A 22,886-nucleotide genomic window follows, 5' to 3' on the forward strand; every position below is an offset into this window, starting at 1 on the left:
ACAGGTTTCATGTATGCTTTGGCTTTTTAATAATGTCATACTTTTATTGTGATAGTCCAGAAATAGCTATGGAAGTGGTGGAGGGTACATGAAATTTCTGGTCTCTGGTGCTTCAAAGAAGGATATGCTGTTGTTTCTTTTTTTAAGTGATTGCCCCTCTGTTTTTGCATCTTCATCTCCTTCCATTCCATTTATCATCATTCTTCATCCTTTTTTAATTTGCTGACTTTCTTAAATTTTTTTTTTCACATGAATTGCCAGCTTTAGCTTCATCATTTAAAAAAAAAAAAATCATCCTATCAATGATTCTGGCCATCACCCCATTTTATCTTGTTGTGTTCTGCCCCAAATTCAGTAAATACACAGTCTAAAACTTCAGTTTTGAATTTATCTTTACATTTTCCTCACTTTTTCACCATTTTCCACTCTTTTGTTCTTCTGTTGAAATGGCTTTTAACAAAATGAATGATCTTCACTTGGCTGGATGCTAATACCTTTACTCCATTTAGCTTGTTTTGACCATGGAAGAAGCAGCTTCTCTCTTCATGGCCACCTGCTGTCCTTGTGCTGCTGTAGTGCTTGTGCCACTGCACAGTGAATCATATTGGGGAATTGGTCTGACTGCAAAATAATTTTGCCAAAATTGTGTTGCTTCTTATTTCCCCGCTCAGGTTTGCCATATGGCTGTACAAATGGCTGTGTCAGCAGTAGGGAGAGGATGATGCAAGGCTCGAAGTGAGAGGCCAGACTCAGGAGTGGATCAGGAATGCTGTGTTAGGTAGTGCTGCCAGGTCATGTCAAAATAAAAGAGTTCATCAGAGTAAAGTCTAGTTGTCTTTGATGTCACATCCTACTTCTGGAAATCCTGATCTCTACTGCTTTTTTTCCTTAACCTCTCTCCCTCTCCCTCTTTTTGTTTGGCATATTTTCCAAAGCTGCTTGTTTATCTCTTATAATAAGTGATCAATAACAACATCAGCAGAAGCCTCCATTTCTCAGTGTGCACTGGAGGTGGAACCTGTTGTCCTCAGGATATGTTGAAAACCTCCTATTAAATCATTTGGGTGGGCATCATTAGTCAAGCCTGTACCATCATTTGGAAATACCCATAAAATAGTTACAGTGAGGTTTAGACTGATAAGCTGTTGGATTCAGATATGTATAAGTTTCAAAAAAATTATTTAAATTAGTAGTTTTCCAAATCACACCTGCTTAGTGTGAAATTTTAAATACTTAAGACATTTTGGTAGAATCATTGGCAAAAAAAAGATGTAGTGCAACCTTACCTACCTTACCTGCTTTCATAGTGTCTTTACAGCAGTGACTGGATATCTTCACAATAAACAATTTGTCTTTTATGTCCCCGAAATCACAAGGTGCTCTTTGTAAACAAATGCACTAAATAATCTCATCCTTTTCCTAAGTCTGCAGAGATGCACTTCATTACTTTGCAGTCAAGTTATTAGCAGTAGCATAAAAGTGTTTGGTGGGTTTTTTTACTTTGCTACTGGTTTTTTTTTGGTGGGGTATATTTGTTTTACAGATACTAAATGGATTCTGAAATGGTGAAATACACATCTGAATTTGTTACCTGCAAAGATGATAGTTTTCAAATCTGAGCGTAGGTTAAGGCCCTCAAAGAATATGAAGTCACTTCTAAATCCAACTTTGCATGCTCCCATGTGAATAGACTTGATCCAAACCTGTATCTAATGGTGTGTCTGCATGTGTTTAAGTCTCAGAATGTATTAGCTAATGTAAGAATATCTTTTTGTTGGTTTTAAAAGTTCATGTAAATTATGTTCCCTCTATTCCTGTATTTACTTGGGAGGAAAAAAGGAACAGAAAAAGTGGCATTGTTTAACCAGTGTGATTTCGCACCATTGAGACAACTTCTGCAGCTTGACATTGATATTCAGCCATGTACATCCTTTCAGATAGGAATGATAGTAATTACCCTCTGGTCAGTCATGTGACTGTAGTTCACTGTCTTGTCCTTGCCTTCTTTCTGACTATCATTGTCCTGATTACTGACTTCCCAAATTTCCATTTGTTTTTAGACCAAAAGGATCAATCTTTGGTTCTTTCAAGGATTAAACCATGAAATAAAACAAGACTCTGAGCTTAATGCACCGAAACAAGTGTGAGCTCACTAAGGCTACAGGTGATGGTTTTTTTCAGTAAATAAGTTGTTTTCCAAGGTTTAATACCAGGAATTGATGCACTGCCCTAATGGAAGTGAACCACCAAATTTCCATCTCTTGAAGTATAACCCCAAATTGAAAATGGAAAGCAAAGTGTTCTATGGCACATAAGGTGTAAATAAATATGACTTTTTGTGGGTTTTTCTCCAGACCTTGTCTCAAAATACCATACAGCCTTATTATGTGTGCATTTGGGGATCTGATGCCCATGTCATCAGGCTGGGCAGCACTGCTCTGGCTGAGAGCTCTTACTGTTGCCTTCCTCCTGTTCTCAGTACTTGTATGATTTCTTTTTAGCCTATATCTGTTCTGTGTTACTGGTATCTGCTGATAACATGGACTCTACTGCCTGCTCTTTTCCATAAACCCTTGAATGCTGTTCTTCTTTCCCTGCTGAAACTGAAAGGAAGGCATGATCCTCATTCAGGAATTGCTCTTGGATATCTGAGGTAATATTTTTCTTGAATTGCTGCCAGCAGAGACAGTGGTTGTGGTTGTGTTCTCTTTACCTAAATGTTGCTGACAAATAGTCAGCTTTCTGTTTGTCCCCTGTTGCCTTACCTACATTTCATATACTTTCCATGGATGATGTGGTTTTATCTGTAAGCGTTTTGAAAACAGGCGTTTAAGTAATGGCTCTCTGATCATCCTTGACTCTGATATAGTTACTGTGTTTATGCTCTTAAATTGTAATCATATTCTAATAGAAAACTGAAAGGAACTTCTTAGTGAAGCCAACAAAACAGGAGAGAAGCAAACTACAAAAGTGAATTTTAGATAAATGTTCAAACATCTACAATTTTAACACTTTTCTTGTCCCTTGTGGTTGAGACTAAAACTGTATCACTCCATGGAACTGAAACAGGAGATGTAAGAATTAGATTTGTAGAAATATTAAAACTTTCCAAGTAATGGTGGCATGGCTACTCCTAATTCAGCTACCAATATCTTTCCATTTTGTGTTTCAGAGGAATGTTGCAGTAACTTTACCAAATGGTTTAATAGAACATGTAGTGGCAAAAATATTAGCGGTTGGTTGTAGATATTTTGAGTTATTTTGCCATAGTGACCACCACGTGACAGAGGTGTTCATGTAGCGTAGCCTATGTATCTTAAAAAACAAAGCCAACCACAAAGTATGCATAAGCTGTAGGTTTGGGTGTGTGTGCTCTTGAATTACTTATTTTGGATTTCTTGAGAGCTAGATGAGATTTTTCTGCACTTTCATGAGCTCTGTCAGCACTTGTTCAGTCTAGTTGGCACCTCTTCATTTCTCTCAGTTTTTTTCAGCAGATTTTCTTACAGAAAGGCGGATGATCTAACACTGTGAAGAAATTCTAATTTGTGTTTCTCTTTATATACTTCCAGAGGACAGATGGACACGTCTGTTATTTAATAATGCTCATGTTACATCTTTCATAAAGAATCAGAATAGCTCCTAGCAGTCTGCCTGCCTGTCAGTAGCAGACACAAGCTTCTTGCTGATTTGTGTTAAATAACAGGGATTTCTGCTCTCTGGGCTCCAGCTTTAGGAGTTTGAGAATGGCACATTCTCAGATGGGCGTTGTAGATCCTTCATGCTCTTGACTGCTGAGAAGTTCTCTTTGAGAGAATTTTGGGTGACCTTCTGGTAAATAAGCATGCTGTGCTGGTTCTTGGAGTGTGGGAGCTACTTTTCAAAAGATCGTGGTGGTAATAAACTCTTTACCATTGCCTCTCGTTCTGATGTACATAACATCATGCTCATTATTTTTAAGAAGTTGCCAGAGCATCCTGGCACCAGCTCTTGTACTGGAGCTGGAAAGGACAGACCTTGTTACATTCCTCTCCTCTGAACAGTCAGAGGTGAAGAGCACTTCCGATATCCTTCATCTTGTCTTCTGAGACACCCCACCATTGACTATCGCTGAAGGAGTGTCATGGTGCATAGCACTGGTTACCCACTGTCCCATGAGTAGTGGGGATTATTCCTGGAAGCCTCAGTTGAGTAATTGTGTGACCCATCTGGAACTACATCTCTTTTGTTCTCTGTTTTCACAGACTCCAGTTTTAGACATGCTAACACTGAGTTTGTAGCAGAGGATGTTTTCCAGCACTGGACAAAGCCAAGAGTTGACCAACCTTTACTGGAATGTAAAGAGATCCATTAATCTGTGCATTTCCACTCTGTTTGCAACTTTCCTGGAGCCACCAAAACACTTCCAGTCATGGGTCACCAGGATCTCTTTCCTGTGATTTAGGGAATAAATTGTATGCCATTATCTTTCTGAAGAAGGTATCAACAATTTCATGGTAGGCCAGGATGTTTTCATCAGTGTTAGTGCGCTGACAGTTCTGAACTCTGTTACTGGCAGCCCATTTCAACAACTGCATGATTGTACTTGGATGAGCAGTTAGTATTTGTCAACCTACAGTGACAGACACTTGCCAAAGTGACGCTTGTTCTGAAGTCAGTATTTCTAATGCCAGTTTGGTGGCTGGAATTCAGAAGGATCAATTCAATTCAATCTGGACTTTTTCAGCTGGAGTGCTCTGCATAGTCATAATGGAAAAGTAATGTATTCAGATCTCCTTTGTATGCTGCTAAAGAATATAGTTTCTGTATCTGTCCCCAGGTTTATTGTTCTGTAATGGGAAAAGGATCCTTTCCATTTTATGGGTTGAAGTTTTTTGCCTCTTCATAATATTCATCTTTGTTGCAGATCTGCTAATTATTTCAGAAAGGACATAACTGGGAAAACTGAACTAAGTGTCTGGTGTTTTGGTTTGGCACTCTGCATCTTCATGAGCCTTACTATTCTGGGCTGTCTTGTACATCTTTTTTAAGATGAAGCTTGTTGCTAACTCAATTTACCAGTGCAGTTTTGAAAATACTGTATTTCCTAAAGTCCTTATTTAAAGTACTTCTTGTAGTGAAAGAACTGAATCTGACCTGTGATACTCTGAGGATATCTTGCTCTTTAGAGAGAAAGTTACTGCATCTCATCGGCGAACGTGGCCATTGCTTGTGTGATACAAGTGTCTGCATTTTGGGAAAATAACTCTTCTGAGCATCTCTGGAACCATGGGAAGAGCTTTGTGCCCTCAGCTGAGCACGGCACCACCATGCAGAAAGGCCCTCTCTGCAGAACAACACTCCTGTTCCTTCGACCCCTGGCTCCTGCAGCTGCTTCCAGGGGAACTGGGCTGTGCTGCAGAGCTGCCAGCAGAGAAAAGTGCATCTGGATAGACATTGGAGAATAGAAGAAGCCAGTTGGTTGGCTTCTTTGTTAATGTGCACGTTCCATATCCTGCCATATGTCCCTCCTCTTTAGCCTTTTAATTCTGGGATGTTAAAAATGTAAATACTTTGGGGAAGCTGAGTTTAATTACAAAAGAGTTCCTAAAGAAGAGGATGTAAGAAAGCGTTTGGGCCTGACTGCAGGGGCACATGAATGGAGTTTTTACACAGTGCCCAAGAGGAGCAGTGCAGGTGTGCTGAATCAGAGAGCTCAGCACCTTTTAATGCCACCTTCATTTGTGTGTTAGACTTTTCCTTCTCAATGCACTTGGTACTGTATTTTCACTTCAAAGAAAAAAATGAATGTAATCTTTTATTTTCTGAGTGTCTTTTTACACTTAGAGCTGTAGAATCGTTTAGGTTGGAAAAGGCCTCTTTAAATAATTGAGTCCAACCATTAGATATCCAAGTCCAGGTTGATAGAGACAAAGTTTTCTTCTTTTTTTTACATTTCAGAAAACTCAGTTACTGGAAAGCTTTATCGTGTCACTGTCAACATGTTTGTGCATGTTGAGAATAAACTTCTACATAATCAGTTTTCCTGCTGGGTCTCTGAAAGTCTTTTTTTGAAGGAGGTTGTCCCTAAGCATTATGGGCACTGAATTAATTCTGTCAGTGAAGATGATACAAAAATGAGTCAGGGCAAAGTTCTGAAACACAGATTTAACTCAAAATTTATGCATCTGGGAGACTGTTAGGGGGAAGTAACTTGACTATGCAGGTCCTTTATGGATTTTTCTAGTGGTGTAGAAATCTTTCTCTACCTCGTTGTAAAAATCTGTGAAATTTAAAAGCCTCTTAATAATTTTTGGTAATGCTGTGTAGATGATATGTTGCCATCTATCCCTTCCTTTCATAACCATGTGGAAAGCATCTCAGTAGAGTGCACCAGGCACCTTACACCTGTGCTGTTACTCTGACTATGGATGTACCTGGCATCTCTGGTTTAAGCTTGGGAGCAGGCTTGGGCGTCGTTCTTGTCTCAGTTTTTCTTCTTTCCTCCAGGTGGAACCCGTTTGATTTTCTGTCAGTTTAGGGGACATTTTTGTGATTTTTGTTTCTGTTCCATCTTCTTTACCCACTCCAAAGGAGTAAGGCATGAAGTGGTAAAACCAAGCATGGAGTAAGCCAGAGGGAAGTTGAAATGTAATTAGAGAAACAGACAAAATGCGGGGAAAGATTTAAGTAGTGGAGTCAGTTGAACAGTTAAAAGGGGGACTGCTAGAGCCTTGAGAAGCAAAGAAGGTACATGGAATACATGAAGGAAGCGAATGGTACGGAACTGATGGTTTCAGTAATGAATAATTATCTTTGTAATTTCAGCATGGGAACTGCATCAACCTCTCAGTCTGTAGCCATCAGCTTGTGAATCTGACCGATGTTTGTACCTGCCTTTCCAGGGAAAACAGCAGGGACAAGAGCCAGGCTATTTTAAGATTGCTTAATTAGTATATTATTTAAATTGCTTAATGATGCCTAATGACTAATAAATGGGCCATATTTAAGTGTCTGAACATATAAACTTAACAATTTTATGTTTTATGCTAAACTTAACAGTGTGCTATCTCCACTGTCCACTGTTATCTGTTATTTCTGTAAGGAACCATAACATCCTTGCTAAGACAAAACCTCTTACATTTGATGTCAAATATTCATAGAAGAATGATTCTCTCAAGAGAGACCACATTTGTCTTTATAAAATGAGAACGTATATTGAGAAATAGTATTGTTTATATTACCAAGTTGTTAAGGCTTTTTTTGTCCATAGTTATGTTCATAAAAGTAACTCAAATATTCATTATTGTGCCTTGTGTTTATTTCTCTGCAAGTCTGTGCTGATACCTTTGAGCCTTTAATTGTGATTTAATGAACTCTGAATGTAAGCAAGAATTGTAGTGGGAAATTTTAGAACTTCATTTTCTAAATAAAACATAAGTGTCTTGAGTAAGCTCTTAGAGCTTTTGGAAAACTAAGCTAGATTTTTCATAGAACTTGCCTCATACATTATTTTTGAGGTTTGCTTACTGAATTGATCTTCCTCATTTGTGCAAGTTAGCACTAGTGGAGATTAATCACACCTGGTCTATGAACTTCCCTCTGAGGACTGCCTGTACTTTTGGGATGGCTGACACCAGGCTGAAGTCTAGACATTCCTTCTGCTGTCTCTGCACATGGCATTATTTGGAGGGAGACACTGGACAGATAGTCACTTGTGCTCTGTATTTTGAGAGGTTGTGGCTTTTTTTTTTTCTTCCACATAGCTTCTGTTCCATTTTAGAAAAGGGAAATGAATCTGTCCCAGAATGTTGACTGCTTGGCAGTTGAGCAGAAAAAAAGTGTTTAATGATGGCTTTAAAGGAAAGGTATTTAAGGAAGTGATGATTTTACTTGCTGGAGCTTCCCTTCCACTGCTTTTATAGAAAACAGCAAAAAAATCTGATTCTGATCTTTACCAAAAGGATAAGAAGATGGGAAACTTGGGTTCATTCTGTAAGTCTTTTTTTTTTTTCTATAGGGACACATAAATTTATAATTTCTGTCAAAAGACTTGGAGTTTTTTGGCTCTACAGGCTTGGAGGAATTTCAGAGTTCATTTGTCAGAGATTCACGTCTCCCCTACCAGTGCACATTGGAAGTGTGGGTCACACAAATCCTTGAGAACTGAAATGCTGGGTGTAAGTTTGCCAGCTTACTAAGTCCTCTATTGAGTTTGGCATGAGCCACAGTTACACCTCCAGAAGTAGTTCTGTCCTAGATTTAAGGACTGCAGCATTGTTTCCATGCTTAGTTTTGACTGAGGAGTTATTGCCCTGTCTTTGATAAGGTGTAATATCACTGTCTACATAATAGCTTGTATGAATCTCCAAATATTAAAGGTCTACTATAATAAAAATATGTTGACTTTTTGTCTTACTGAGATGCTCGTCAGGTATCTCTGGAGACAGAATGTCATCCCTTGTATGGAAATAATGATTATGGAGCAGGGTGAGTTTCCCACTGTGACTGTTGCTTACACTGTCTTAGCAGATCAGCTACTTAAAATGTGTGCTCTTTTCATGCTTTTGGAAACCATGGTATGTTTGTTTTTTCTTGCAGATGTACATTACCTTTTTATTTTGACTATGAAATCCCTTTCTGGCATTTGTAGCATGCCAGTTTTGCTGCTGACATGCTCACTAAGCCTTGTGTTAGGTCTCTGCTGTCAGGTTTTCATAGACTACCACATGCTTCCAATGCTTGTTACAAATTTGAAACAGATAGATGTTCAACATAATCATTCATTATTATTTAAAGTACTTTATCAGTAGAATGAAAGGAGAACTGAGAGCACTGAAGGAATTGGTTCAAATCTGTCATTCAGACCTGCTGCCTTGCATGGCCCCGGCACAGCAGAGGTGGGGCTTGGGAGTTGAGCACTTGCCTGGAGGAGCAGAGAGAAGTGACTGCAGTGAAAATGAGGCAGCCTTGCAAACTTCTGGTTTCTAACAGCCTGGGAATTATAGCTGGTTTTGTTCTCTTACAATAGTATACGTTAACTACATAACAGTGGAAGAAACAATGCAAAATGGTTTTTTTGCTAAACATTTTGTAAAACTGTTGTGTGTTGAAAGGTGAATTAGTTTGCATATAGGCTTTTAAGTCTGCAGCTTCAGTCCTTTGGCTCAAAGAGTAACAGACTGCTGTGTCCTTAGTTTTAATGTAGTGGGCAAAGATTGTTCAAGGCTAGGATGTCGCAGTCTCTACTGTATTCAGTTGAACAGTAAAATAGCTTAAGTTCATTTTTAACAGTATTTTTTTTTATGCAAGTGGTGTGAACTTCTGTGGCATAGAAAGCTAAATTAATCTCTGGGTTAAGACTTCTTTTGAGAACAACTATTATGGTTGGATTATTTTATTATAGAGTAGTAGATGCCAGTTATAGGCAATGTAGTGGAAAAGATGATTTGTGTTACACTTACTCAGTTTAGTGATTAGATATATAACTGTCCCTTGCAGCATGATTTTAGAATTAGACTGGGGGGAGGTGTGGGGGGGAAATTGGTCTGTTCTTTGATACCACAAGTTGGAGAAGGTTTGCTGTGATGATGTGTGAACTTCTTTATTGGGCTGTGGCTACAACCAACTTGGCATTTATAGTTCTGCTAGGGGAAAAAATCAAAAACCAAACTTGTCCCCAGCCTGAGGCAGAACTGTGTGCTCTAAGCTGAAGCACAGTGAAGAGGCTCGGGGTGGGGATTTGAACCATCTTATGGTTTTAGTGACAGAGAACATATTTTTAGAGGGTACTTCTTACAAAGAAGAATAAGAGATAATTTGATACTGTGAAAGTGTTGTCAGGGGCAGGGGGCGCTTTCTGTGCTGGTTGGTGGCAGGAGGTGCTGGCTTCCTACCAGGGACTTGGCCAGATGAAAGTTCTTGGGAGCAGCAGAGAAGTAAGTAAATGAAACTGAGGAGCCTGTGATATGCAGGTGATTAAACTGCAGTCAGGGTTTTGTTCTTGATTAAAAGTGGTAAATACATGAGAGAAAGCATAAATAGCGGTGTGATAAATAGTAGTGTGACACAAAACCTATAAATAGCCTTTTACAATTTTGTTGTTCTTTCTCCATTTAACAGCCTTTTGCTCTTTAACTTCTGCACACGTGAACTCTGGATGTGTGGGTTCGTTTGTCGCTCTTGGCAGTGTTTTATTCTGCTGGAGTTGTGATGTTTCTTTTATTGCCTTTATAGCTTTTTTAACCAGGTGAGTAACTGGCCTGTAACATGGTTATGTGCCTGTTTTTTCAGCGGATGTGAAACTTGATACTGAACTGAGCCAATGTGATAAACAGAAGCCTCTGTGTCTTCCTGAACATGAATGCTTTACAGGAGATGGTAGAAGTTGTTTTCCTACTAAAAATCAACTCTGTAAAATAATAGAATAATTTAATTAATTAATCTCCAACCATCAGTATTGAAAGTTTCTTGCTGGTTCTGAATGGCAGCTGATTTTTGAAGTTTTCATCTCCAAGCAAAATGGTTGGTTAATTTTTCTCGGTTGATCTTTTATTAAATGCAAGGAAACTAGTGGGGGTTTTGTACAAAAAATGTATACCCTGTACCTGGAAATTGATTTCCCATTATGTTAATAAAAGGAATCTAACTTCTAATTAAAGGGTTGAGATTTAATAGTTGAGATGAATAGTACATAAATACAGAATTTGCCAGTGAATTTTAGTTTTACCTGGGTAACATGGTGACTTCATTTTGGTGCTGTAGTACATTAAAAAATTCTGGTTTGGGGTTTTGTACCTTTTCCAGTTGCATACCCACAGCTTTGTGCCTTTACTTTTTTGATGCACGAATATAGGGATTTCTGCTCTCTACGCCCCTCCCCAGTATATTCATAGTTAACCTTGACAGCGTTATGTTGCTTTTCACACCATTAATAGCATCTGCTATTTTTGTTATGTTAATATTGTGGAAAATTCCCAGTATTACTGGGTAATTCTATAAAGAACAAAAACTGAAAGGAAGAAAACAATCATATTCAGAAACAAAAAAATAAAACTTCAGGGCTTTTTCAAAAGTAAGGTTTGATGAACCCTTGTAAGAATTATAAACCTTTATGTAAGTTTGGATCTTGTCTGTCCTCTTGCATTGTGTTTTCTTCCCCTACATTTTTTTACTGATGCTTCTGTAAGTTTGTCAGTTTATTTTCAGAAGAGGGAAACATATCCCAAGAGGAAAACCATTTTTAGATACACACGAAGATAATTTATCCTCTTATTTATGTACAAATTTGATTATAGTTTAGCAACGTACAAAACTCGGAATGTGTGAAGATAAGTGCAGGGGGGCTGAGGTCTGGCCTTGACATTTAATAACCCCTGACAGGGTGTTATTGTTAAGGTCAGGATATACCTCAATTTTGGAAAACTTTTCGTTTGACTTTGAGTTTCACTTTGTAAGAAGTACAGATAGAATTGGTACAAGGAAGGTTTGTACAATTTATAAATCTGGGGAATGTAGACCTCTTTGAGATACTTTGCTAAAGAAGCTAAACCCACATAACTGTGGGTTTTGGTTTGGTTTTTTTTTTTTTTTCTAATTTTACTGCCAGTGAATGATTATCAGATTTCATTTCAACATGAGTGATATTTGCATTGTCAGATTCACTCAAATAATTTTGAATTTCTAGTGTTGAGCTGGCTTGAAAATGGAAATTGTTTCCTGTAAACAAAATTTCGGAGAGGAGGCAGAGGCAAGTCAGAAAAATATTTACTTAAGCTGCACTGAAATTGTAAAATTGTGAGAGCTGTTAGTAGTAAATAAAGAAATAAGTGAAAGGAGGCCTTAAAATTTGGGATGATATGAAAGAGGATGGTTGTTTTGCTGCTGGGCAGGTCCACCAGGAAAACTGATCTTGCCTCACATGGAGAGCTGTTGTTCTAGTGCCCACGTGTGCTTTGGGGTCTTTCTAGTGCACACCCTAAAACCAACCAAGGAAGCAACTTGCTCTGATCTCACACCTCATGGCCAAAGTGCTGGGGAGAGGCTGAGCGTCTGGGTGCTCAGGAAAGGAGTGCAAGGCAGGGTGGCTGAAAGCCAGGGGCACGGATGGAGTGAGGTCACTTCTCTGGGCAGCACTGCCAGAAGACTTCCCTTGGTTTGTTTTCTGTTGGAGGAAGAAGCGGAGTTGACAAGCGTTTTCCAGGCAGGTAGCCAGACAGGCATTATTTTAGTGTTTCCAGCAGAAAATCGGTGGGTTTTGGAAAAAATGAAATTTTCCGTGTGAAAATTTCTATTTTGTGGAAATAGCATTTCTGATTAAAAATTAATTTTGATGGAAAATGTCCAGTTGGTTATACTGAGCCTTGGAATTAGCATCTACTGTGTTTAAGTCTATTGAAGATAATTTGGCTTAGGTTTAGCAACTCTGAACAAAATATACACAGACAACTTTTCCTTCCTCTGTCTAATACCTCAGTTCTAGTGCCAGCCAAAATTCAACTTGAAGTTGGCTATGAGTAGAATAAAAGCTTTTTCTGAATTTTGCAGTTTGTTTTCAATTCAAACTGCCTTTGACTTCAAAGGCTTGACAACACAGATGCCGTGGCTGGAACTACAGTTGCCAATTCCACGGGCTGCTCTGGGTTTGAGGGTCCTGCTGTGTGCAGCAGTATTGATTTGTGGGTGCTCAAGTGGCTAATAGCTAGCCCACAGATTTTCTCCATTGGTATGTTTTCTGTCCATGTTGTGTTCAGGTAATTGTGGTTGAGGCTTGTTCACTGTACAGGATGTGGGACTTGGTTTATTTACAGTGACACCAAGTTAGAACACGTAACTTTGCACATTTGGTGTTTCACCTTTGTTTTATCTGCTTAGTTGTGTACAGTTGTTGAAGACCAGCAGTTATTACCTGCGTGTGACTTCTTTCTCTCTTCGAATTCGTAAATTGTGTTAGGAAACACCCCTCCTATATGTAGATGGAAGAGTTCGAATCAAAACCTAATTCTCACTTGCTAAATTTTCTGAATTTAGTGTGTATAGTCAGGCTGTTGCTCAAGTTTAGAACTGTTAATAATTAGTATCATGAAAGGACTGTACAAGGTTATTCTAGCTACAGGCAGTTGTGCATTGTCATTAAAAACTTGAGAATTTAACAGACTCCTTTTTAATACTAAAGAGCTTTTGGGTTCTACTGGATCTGTAGAGAATTGTGAACTCCCTTTTTAATAGGTGAAGAAATCTTTTTTTAAGTTGTATAGCAAAGGGGAATCAAATTTAGTTACCCCTTGATACTTTTGAGAAAAACTGTTGGAAGAAGTTGGGATTTTTGGCGTTTGGTGGTGGTTTCCCCTCCTGCCCCCTCCCCCCCTTTTTTCAGCAAGATATAACATACTAACTTGTTGTCACCTGGTGTTTCTGGTTGTAGTTTGTCTGGACTTGCACTAATTTCAAGCATTTTTTCTTTTGATAAGTAAATATTTAGGCTTCCTGATCTTAGAATTGTATCAGAGCCAGAATTTCCATTTAATGAAAGATCTATTTAAATCTATTTAACCTAGTTTAAGAACGCCTTTTAAAAAGTACTGTGGATTTATTTTGAGATGCTTCTATCAAGATATTTTAGTAATATTTCGTTATAGTCTCCATTTATTACCTCTTATTATAGCATTGAGTCATAAAAGCAAGAATAAGATATCCAGCTCCTGGAATGGGAAGAGTTAGATGTAGTAATCATCTGTGTGAGGATCCTGGATTGCCATTTTAACACTATTTTCAAACAGGGGGAGGTTATGGATAGAATTGAGTTTAAAATAATGGAGGTCAAACTCGCTTGGAAAACTTTTCTATTTATTCCTAGTAATCTTTACACATGATAAACAACTCCAAATATCATGAGGTGACAGCTGTGCCCTAAGGTCTTATAAATGCATTTGTATATTAGTTTAATTGACAATATTTTTTAAATATAGTAGAATAGTTAAAAGTCACCATTTAGTGATATTTAAATGGTACTTCTCTTCCTGATTTTTTTTCCTGGCAGCTTAACTCACTGCTTCAGCTATCTGCCCTTCCACATGCATTGGTTGGCTTTTTTTAAAGTAAAGTCAGATTTCACTTTTTCCCCTGCTAGCTTTGCCATTTCCATCCTAAATTGCTTATTCAAGGAGTGTGGGCAGCTGCTAACTCGAATCAGTTCACGTGTGTGTTGGCTGCCTGTCATGCCAGGGCCTCTTCCCTCTATGTGCCCTTGCTGGCTCACAGGCTGGTACTGCTGTAGCTGGTGGTTGCCTTCAACTTCTGTTTTCACATGACAGGCCTTAAATGATACCAGTATTGTTACTTAAAGACATTTCTAGCCTCAGCTGCCTGCTCGCTGCCTGCTGCTTCTTCACATCATGGCGTGGTTTTCCTAAACCATTCTGTTAAGTGGTCACGCTGTGATCCAGGTGACTCCTGAAGATCAGTTACAGTCCATTGCTTAAGAGAGGGATAACTGTGAGGGTTTTTCTGGTTTGTTAAGGTGTGTATGGGTAGTTTACTATCATAGAGAAATTTTCTACACTTGTGCTCAAAGTAATCTCTGAAACCTCCTGTGATCTTCTTCACACATCTTGTTCAAATGTGTCTGCGACTGTTGTTTTCATCAAACTTCCCGAACTCCTGAGTAGCATTTGGAAGTGAAAGGTCTCTGGGTCAGAAACAATGTAGCAGCACAACTTCCTATGATGTTTCTAGTCTATAGTTTCAGTGTGTCACCTGCAGGAGGAATGAGTTTGTATTTGTTGTGAATAACCATAGGTACTTGCTATGAAGCCTTTGCCTAGAGGCACGTGCACTCTGGACATTTTTCTTGCATCGTTTGGAAGTGATGCAAAGGTCCTGTATCTTCTGGAGTTCTGTTAGCATCAGGTCAGTGAGTACTGAGCCAGAAGTTGGCAGGAACAAGCTGGAAGGAGATTTTCTGTTGTCTTTGCATTCGTTCACACTCTGTCCTGTAAGACTGCTGCAGTAGAAAAGTGGGGGTTGAGGGCAAGAAGGTCTGATTGCTTTAATTCTAAATCTTTGTTAGCTGCAGACTTTTAGTGTATTGGGTGTATTTCTTCAGCCTCTCTGAAACTCTCAGGTTGCAATGTGGTTTGGACAGGTGTTTGCTAAGAGTAAATTTGGATCTTAATGAACCATATTGAGCGGTTTGGAATCTGTAAGTCCGTTTGTCTTTGGTTTGGTTTGGTTTTTTTTTTCTCACAAAAAAAAAATTAATATCTTCTCAAGTTCTGTGTCATCAATAGTCCTGGATAGTGAAGATGGAGGGATTACTTTTTCCACATGAAACACGACTGAGCATAGAAAGGGAGGACATAAAGTTTTGAGGCTCAAAGTAATTGGCAGTGTTGATGGTGTGGTTTCTAAGGACTCTTAATTTTTTTATTAATATTGTTTCCAAACTGTGCCAGGTATTGTGATCTCAAACTAATGAATTTCATGTTGCTGTTTTGTGTTTCCTGAAATGCTGAGTACAGGAGTGAAGCAAAGATCCCAGTCTTCATGCACTGTCCTACTTCTGACCCAAAGCAGCGAAAAGGAGCAGCTGAATTTGAGAGGCTTTTTTTGTGAGCGTGGTGCATGCAATTCAAGCATAATAAGTATTGACATTTAATTAGAAAGAAGTTTCACTTATTATAGGCTTCTCTGTTAGCTGTGCCCTTATTCTTGGGGTCAGGGAGGAGCAAGGGAGGAAATTGTCAAATTGTCAAAATAGTTTATTTTTTAGATGAAATAGTAGCTTGCTGCAGTAGTATCTCACTAATTTGCTGTGTTCTGCTCCAGGTGGCTCTAACAAATTCACCACTATCCTGTGTAGAAGGACTGAACACTCATTAATTATTATTCTTATGTTAGAAAGTGTGAGATTCTGGGAGTGACAGAGCAAGATGTTTTATCTTAAACCTTTGTGTCTTTTAGTAATTATGTGATTATAACAGTGAAAATCTTGTTTAATATCACACAGCAGTTGTTCAAATTTGAAACCCCTTTCCAAAGAAGTCAATAAAAAGCATTATCCAAGGAGGTCTTAATTTAAAAAGAAGTCCTCAAGTAATTTGTTTAACTGAGAGTACTTATTAATTTAGGCATCAAGCCTGTACTGAAATCCACAGCCAAACCCCATGAAATCCCATGTTCATAAAATGAGATGAATTAACAATCTTAGAAACTTATCCAAGCAGCTAGAATATTAAATTAATTCTCTGCTACTGGCATGTATATAGGAGAAGCTGATGGTGGAGGAGAGAGGCTAAATTGAGTTTCTTTTCTCTCAGCTGTTGAAGTTAGGGCCCAGAATTTTCAGAAACTGTCAGATATACTTTAAGAATGAACACTTGTTGTGTTAGATTTCGCTCTTCATGTCGTTGATTGAGGATATAGAAAAGGAGGATGTAAGAGTAACTCATTCATTAAAGTGCAGGTGAGATGATGGATGTTTTGAGGGGCAATATGAGTATGTTGTTCTTTATTGCTTTCAAAAGTGAAGTACTTGCAGGTAGGAATTTTGTTTGCTGTTCTATGCTTCTGGCATCTGTGAAGAATTTAATCAAGCATCTCAGGGTGTCTGCCAGTAATAGAGGTCTTGGAGGAACGTGTAGAAGCAGCTGGAAATTAGGTGAACTTGTGCAACATTTTCACGTATAAAGTCTGGAGGCTGCTCAGGGCCAGGCTGTAACAAAGAGAGCAGCAGAGTTTGGAGCTGCCGGCTCTCTGCCGGGCTAAAGAGAGCACAGTCTGGTTACCCACCAGTGAAGAGAAGTTGCTGAGGTTTTGGAAACTTTGCCTTCCTGACTTCCAAAGCCCATATCTCCTTGTATCCAGTTGTCTCTTTTGACAACCGTCTGGGAATGTAGTAGCACTGAAGGACTCGTGCTTGTAGTTACATTGCACAGTCACAGTAACTGTTTCCATTCATCAACAGCAAAAATGTGATATCCCTTTTTTCCAGTGAAGTTTTAGGAAAAGTTTAATGAGTGGCCGTATAATAACTTTTCAGGAGTATATTGTTTTTCTTAAGCAGAATGAATTTGATTAATTTATATATTAAAGATAATAAATTTAGAAATTAAACTTTTGATAGAGCCCAGAATCAATAATGATGCTGTTGTCTGACTAGAAGTTTTGCTGAAACCTTTGCACCTGGTGACTGCAAAGTGAAATGAACCAATGTTTACATATCAGCTTTAAAGATTAATGGATACTTTCCATTGTTTGGTGAGCAGAAAGCAGGAAGAAATGAATGAAGTATGAATTGTTGGATCAAGTTCAGGATTGTAGTGCATGGGTCGATTCACTTAAATGAAAATGCATTTCTACTCTGGTTTTATTTTTGAGGAATGTCCTGAAGCTGTGGGCTACATCAGAATTGCTGAAAGCTTTCAAAACAGATTTTTGAAAGAAAAAAAAATTTGAGCTTTTGTGTTGGACTGATGTGGAATTCCATCAAATAGTGCTCAGCCAACTAATCTTTAGCATTTTCTGACTAGTTGGATTAAAACATTTCATGTAGTTTCACTAACATTTTTTCAATAAACATGTATGAAGATGGGCTCTAGATTTAACTCAGTGTTGGTTTGAAGTACAATTTGTTGTATTACTCTGTTTAAACCTTAAAAATTGTCTTTGTATTTTTAATAGTTTTTTTTTTTCCTCATAATTAAATTGTCTGGGTAATTTTAGTAACAATGGGGTCTACATTTTACTGAATATATTCAAACGGCACCATGTGGTAAGGTCTTCTATGAATCTGGCCTACTTTTCCACCTCTTGTAGCAAATTCATGTATTGTGTTGTCCCCAAATGAACAGGTGGGCCACGGTGGAAATATATGCCTTCTGGGTTGCTAAAATATGAGCTTATGAACAAATGGAAATCTGACAGTGCATTAACTTCTTATCTGCTTCAGAGGAGCCATGAAAAATTAAATTTCTCTTGTCCTGTCATGCACGTGTGCATGGGGCAGTGTGTTAAGGTGGTTGCTTTTCTATACAGTAATGAAAAGTTCTTTTAAAGACAGTTTGCATCAAGTCAGCAAAGTGGTTGCACTCCTGGATAAATTAAATTTCAGTTAATTACATGCTTAACCAACTGCTTATTTATTAAGCTGCTTAAAATCGGTTAGTTTATTGTAAGCCAAATCAAATTGTCATTTTACTGTAGACATTTACATAAAAGAATAAAGGATGCCGAAAATTGACTTGAAGCTTCTATATGCTCTTCAGTGCCCTAACCAAGCCAGTATTGCAGGAATGTTCTGCCCTTTGATAGGGAACACTCCCTTGAATTGCTTCATCACTTGAAACCTGAGCTCAGGCAGGAAATGTACAACTTACTCCCTCCACAGACCTGCGAGTTGAGTGGAGCTTCATTGCACAAGTTCTGTCCTTCTCCAGTTGCTGGAGCAGCATGTGCTTTGGATTGTTAATTCATGTATCTAAATATCACATGCTCAGCAGAAGACACTGAAAAATTATTAGCAGAAACCTTCTTCATATGTGAAGATTAATCTGAGTCCAATTTATATAACATACTTGCATGTATAAAAATAATGTAGAGTAAGTGACCATGGCACTGCCTATGACGTGGATGTGCACACATGGTAGTACCTTGCTGAAGTTGGCCTGCTGTTGTTCTCAAACTTCTATTTTGGTTGAATCTCAACTTTTGTCTTTCCTCTTACTTCTTTTGGGGATGCAGATTTTACTTTGGAGCTTAAATACGTCCTCTTTTTGTTCCATACTAACTTCAGCTATAACGTATTTTTGTTGCAGAAGTATGCAACCGGTGTAGCTGAATTTTTATCAGTTTTTGTCATTTTAAATATCAGTATGTGTTGGGAAATCAGATAGCTATGATTTATAACCTTATAAGCAATAGCTAGCCATCCTACTATGTTGTTAGTAAGTTTTCAAAATGTGTAGCAAAATTTGCAATATGTGGTCAGGAGAAATTATACTGTCTGTGTACTTGGTGCATTTATGTCTGAAAGAAAGGAGTAGTAAAGATGATATGGATACAATTTGGGGCCAATTATTTTGTAAAACAAATGTATCAGAGTAAGTCCACTAATTGCAGAGTCCGTCTGTACATAGCAACTGCGTCCTTTTTGTAAAATGGACGTGTGCTGATAGAGGTTTAAATACAGGTTGTGTGTGCAGATTGGCCACAAAGCAGTGACATGTAATAGCCCTGGCAGATCTTAGAAGGAGGAGTATTTTTGAGAGAGCGTGTCATGGTGAAGGCTCTTTAGCTTATTCCCTACATGCTTCCATAGTTTCTTTGCTGACATGTGGAAAGAATAACTTTGAATGTGGTTTGCAGAAAAGTAATCATTCTTTTGTCACCTTCCTCTCTATTATGTTCATGACTGATATATTTCCATTTTGTAGAAGTATTTCAGGATTTGAATCATTGTACTTAGCTGTAAAACTATGTTCCCTAGTTGCAAAAGTCTCTTAGTTTCATGGAAGAAACTTGTCTGCTATGAGATGGTGGTTCAAGCTACTATGTATTTTATGTGAGACAGGGAATATAGTTTTTCACTGCCTAATCTGAAAATACAAAACATGGTTTCATAAGTCTATGAAGAAAACATTCATGTCCAGCATGGTGGGAATATGAGCTTCACACCAGGAAGATGCTAAACTCCAGACTGTGAAACAGCATGAGAGAAATGTGTGTCCTATTTGTTTCTTTCTTAAAGAGAAGAGAGAAAGTGTTGCCCTTCCAGTCTGGGAGCTTGATGAACTGTTGTTTAGACCCAGTACAGGTGGTCCTGTTTCCATAGCAAATGTATAATACAGTGCCTTCCTTTTTGAATTTGACCATTTCATTTGTGTGCATTGAGAAAGACCCAAATCGCTCTCTGTGACTATTTGCTGGTTTTTGTTTGGTGGGAACAAAGATGATCTGTGTTAAAGCACAGATCTGCAGGTAGATCTGCAGGTTTGGTCTACCTTTAACACCAAGCAACCTTTCACTCTGTTCCTTTGGTCAAAGGAACAGAGTGAAAGGTTGCTTGGTGTTAAAGGATTTAGAGGGTCACTGAGGGCAGATTTTCTCCTTGCTCACTCTTATGGATTTGTTGCTGTGTTTGAAACCCAGAAGTTTTCTGTCTAGTGATGAGAAAGGAAGAAATACTGTTGATCTTGTCTTGGTCAGCAAATAAGACAAATATAGAGGAAAGAACAGGGCAAAAGGCGAGACATGCCTTTTTCTTCCCTTAAAGCCATGATGGTTTTTGGCCTTTAGCAAGTTTTGGGGTTTTTTTCCCTTCCTCTGCAAAATTGTGGGTTGTTGAGTTAGACCCACCTAGCTCCCTACCAAATGGATTTGTGAAGACTGCAGTACTTATTTGGAAGCTAAACAGTCCCGCTTTGTGCACTGGTGTTTGTATTTGTGGAAAAGGGCTCTGAAGATAACCCTTAGTGTTTCTTGGATGATTTGTTACTTTTCCAAATCCTTGTAAAATATGCCCGTCAGAGGGTTATTTCTGTGGTATGGAGAAACTGTTTTTAATCAAATGGCATGCTTTTCTGAAACCTTCTTTGATTTAACTCACAGGCAAATGCCATCCTAAAGTCCTGACTGTCCTTATCGGTTGTGTAGGTGCACTGATAGAGATGCCAATCTTTATGCTATTCTGACTAGTAGGACAATTGACCTTGAGATTGTGTCTATGTGACAAAATACTGTTTGTGAAACGTTACCTTGTTGGCTCAGGTCACTGGTATAGAGGTTCAGTTCCTCTTCTCTGTTAAAGGTTTTCTCCTGCTTTTTGCTTTTGAGAGCTGTGGAAGGCATAGCAGAAGCAGCCTCTCCATGAGGAGCTGTCAGACCCGTACTTTGTTCGTAGCTTTACTTGAGAGTTTTAATGTTTGCAACACAATTTTTCATTAATTTATCATTAAGAGAAAACCATGAGTTTAGCAACTGGTGGGTTTATCTGTTGCCTGTATCCTTCAGTTTGTCATGTTGGTTTAGCAAAACAAAAATAAACTTGCTGTAATTCTGCATGAATACAGCATTGCAGTTCTGAAACCAGAGTGACTGAGTTTCTAAAATAAAAAAACTGTCTGGTAAGGAAGCAAGTACTTATTAGTCTGAAAATGCTGGTTAAGTCAAAACTGAAACATTTTGCAAGGATGGATTATCATCAAGAAGATTTTTTTATGTCTGAAGTGTGTGGTCATGCTTAAAGAGCAGAAGATGTGATTTAGAAAAGCAAATTACCTCAGGGATTTTTAGTGCAGTTGCTCAGGCTGTACAGTGGAAAGATGGTTAAACTGCCAAGTCCCCGTTTGGATCGCTTTCCCATGAGAGCCTATGTACTGAGATTATCAACCATTTAGGAGGGGACTGATCTTTCACTTCTTACCCCTATTCATTTGTGTATATTGGAGCACAGATACCTCTTACAATCCATACAAGCTCTCTAATCACTGCTGGAATATTTGCTGTCCTCTGCTAATTTCTCCTTTGTTTTTTTTATCGGGATACACCCCACCCCCCCAAATGTAAATGTTTTTGAAGCCTTCATAATTTTATGCAGAATAAGGAAAAATCAATTGTTTTATACTCGGTCTTGAGAATACCTGTTTTCTTTTACTACTCTTCGGTGTATTTTAATTTTATGTCTCAGTATGTTCTCTGCTTAAGTTATGAAACTTCATTTGCTTGTGCCCTTGTCAAAGGATGTGGAAATAGTTTGCTGACTGTGTAATTAGGTGAATCACAGGCCCTGATCCTGTGAGGTACTTGAGAAAGTAGCTGGTATCGTTGGACAGGGCTAATAGCTTCAGGTGGGGACATGAGTACTTTGCTAGTCCAGGGCTGGATGATAATCATCAGAATCTTAGATTTGAAAAGTGAGAGTCAATTCTTGCATTTCGTTTATCAGCTCTCAGTGCGGGGTGTGGACTTGTGACCATCACAGTTCCTTACTTAGAGAATAAGAATTGTTTGTGCTCTCAAACCGACAAATTGACATAGGCAGAAGATTCAGTGGTTTGATGAATCTTAAACTATTCATGTTGTAATTTATAAAGAAAGGGGGAAGAAACAATGCTAATGTTTTTGTTACGACTCTGCATTCTATGTCTAATGATTACACTGTGAATGCACAGGCCTTGCAGAATAACGCATCAAAGTATTGTGTATTTGCTGCTTTCTGTTCTCTCTGCTTTTTCTCTGTAAAGCTTTTTATGTAAGCATATTTCTTTTTACTGTGTTGCACTGAAATTAGTTACTTAATTGCATCTAACATTGGGATCTAGTAGCCATGATGCCCAACAATTACGGTGCCTTTTGAATTGAAAATGCCGTTCTGAATCTTTAAAAAAAACCAACCAAAACCCCCAAAAACCCAGCAAAACTACAAAACAACCTTAAAATAGAGAGGGTGTGTACAATGGACAGAAAGTAAAGGACTGAGTATTTTGGTATAAGGTTGTGTTGTAACTTGGAAGACATTGCTTCATTATGACTACGATGAATTTAGCATTCATTCGTCTTTTGTCTGTAATGGAGTTTTTAAATAATGGACTTGCTGTGTGTTCACCTTTCTTTGAAGTATGACACTCTTGCATTTGCATTTTTTGGGTCTTTTCAAATTTTGTGTTTGTTTTGCCTGCAGACCCTGTGTGGACAGTAATGACCGCCCGTTTCCGATTGCCTACTGGCAGAACCTACAATGTACGAGCGTCTGAGCTGGCACGGGACAGGCAGCATACGGAGGTGGTCTGCAACATTCTTCTCCTGGATAACACTGTACAAGCTTTCAGAGTTAATGTAAGTAATTGGCTTACTGCAAATCAATATCCCAGGCCTGCTTTCCTTTGCTGGATTTGTATGGCTAGAGTTTGACT

The 22,886-nt window shown here is 38.4% G+C and overlaps 1 protein-coding gene and 1 long non-coding RNA gene across 5 annotated transcripts in view; both read left to right on the forward strand.

The window, feature by feature from the left end:
• LOC113944009 overlaps positions 1-16,758 on the forward strand; it is a 24,765-nt gene extending 8,007 nt beyond the window's left edge. The window contains exons 2-4 of the long non-coding RNA XR_003526550.1: positions 3,070-3,074; positions 12,159-12,162; positions 16,746-16,758. This is a non-coding gene — a long non-coding RNA (uncharacterized LOC113944009). The remainder of the gene's footprint in view (positions 1-3,069; positions 3,075-12,158; positions 12,163-16,745) is intronic.
• PTPN4 (protein tyrosine phosphatase, non-receptor type 4) overlaps positions 1-22,886 on the forward strand; it is a 112,824-nt gene that overhangs the window by 18,309 nt on the left and 71,629 nt on the right. For all 4 annotated transcript variants that reach the window (XR_003526549.1, XM_027636528.1, XM_027636530.1 and 1 more), the window contains exon 2: positions 22,655-22,809. Coding sequence is in view for 3 of the 4 variants with exons in the window: in XM_027636528.1 (XP_027492329.1) it covers positions 22,655-22,809 (155 nt within the window). In the remaining variant the exon portion in view is untranslated. The remainder of the gene's footprint in view (positions 1-22,654; positions 22,810-22,886) is intronic.

The sequence above is a fragment of the Corapipo altera genome, unplaced genomic scaffold (assembly GCF_003945725.1).
Source record: "Corapipo altera isolate COAL_440 unplaced genomic scaffold, ASM394572v1 45, whole genome shotgun sequence".
Taxonomy (NCBI): domain Eukaryota; kingdom Metazoa; phylum Chordata; class Aves; order Passeriformes; family Pipridae; genus Corapipo; species Corapipo altera.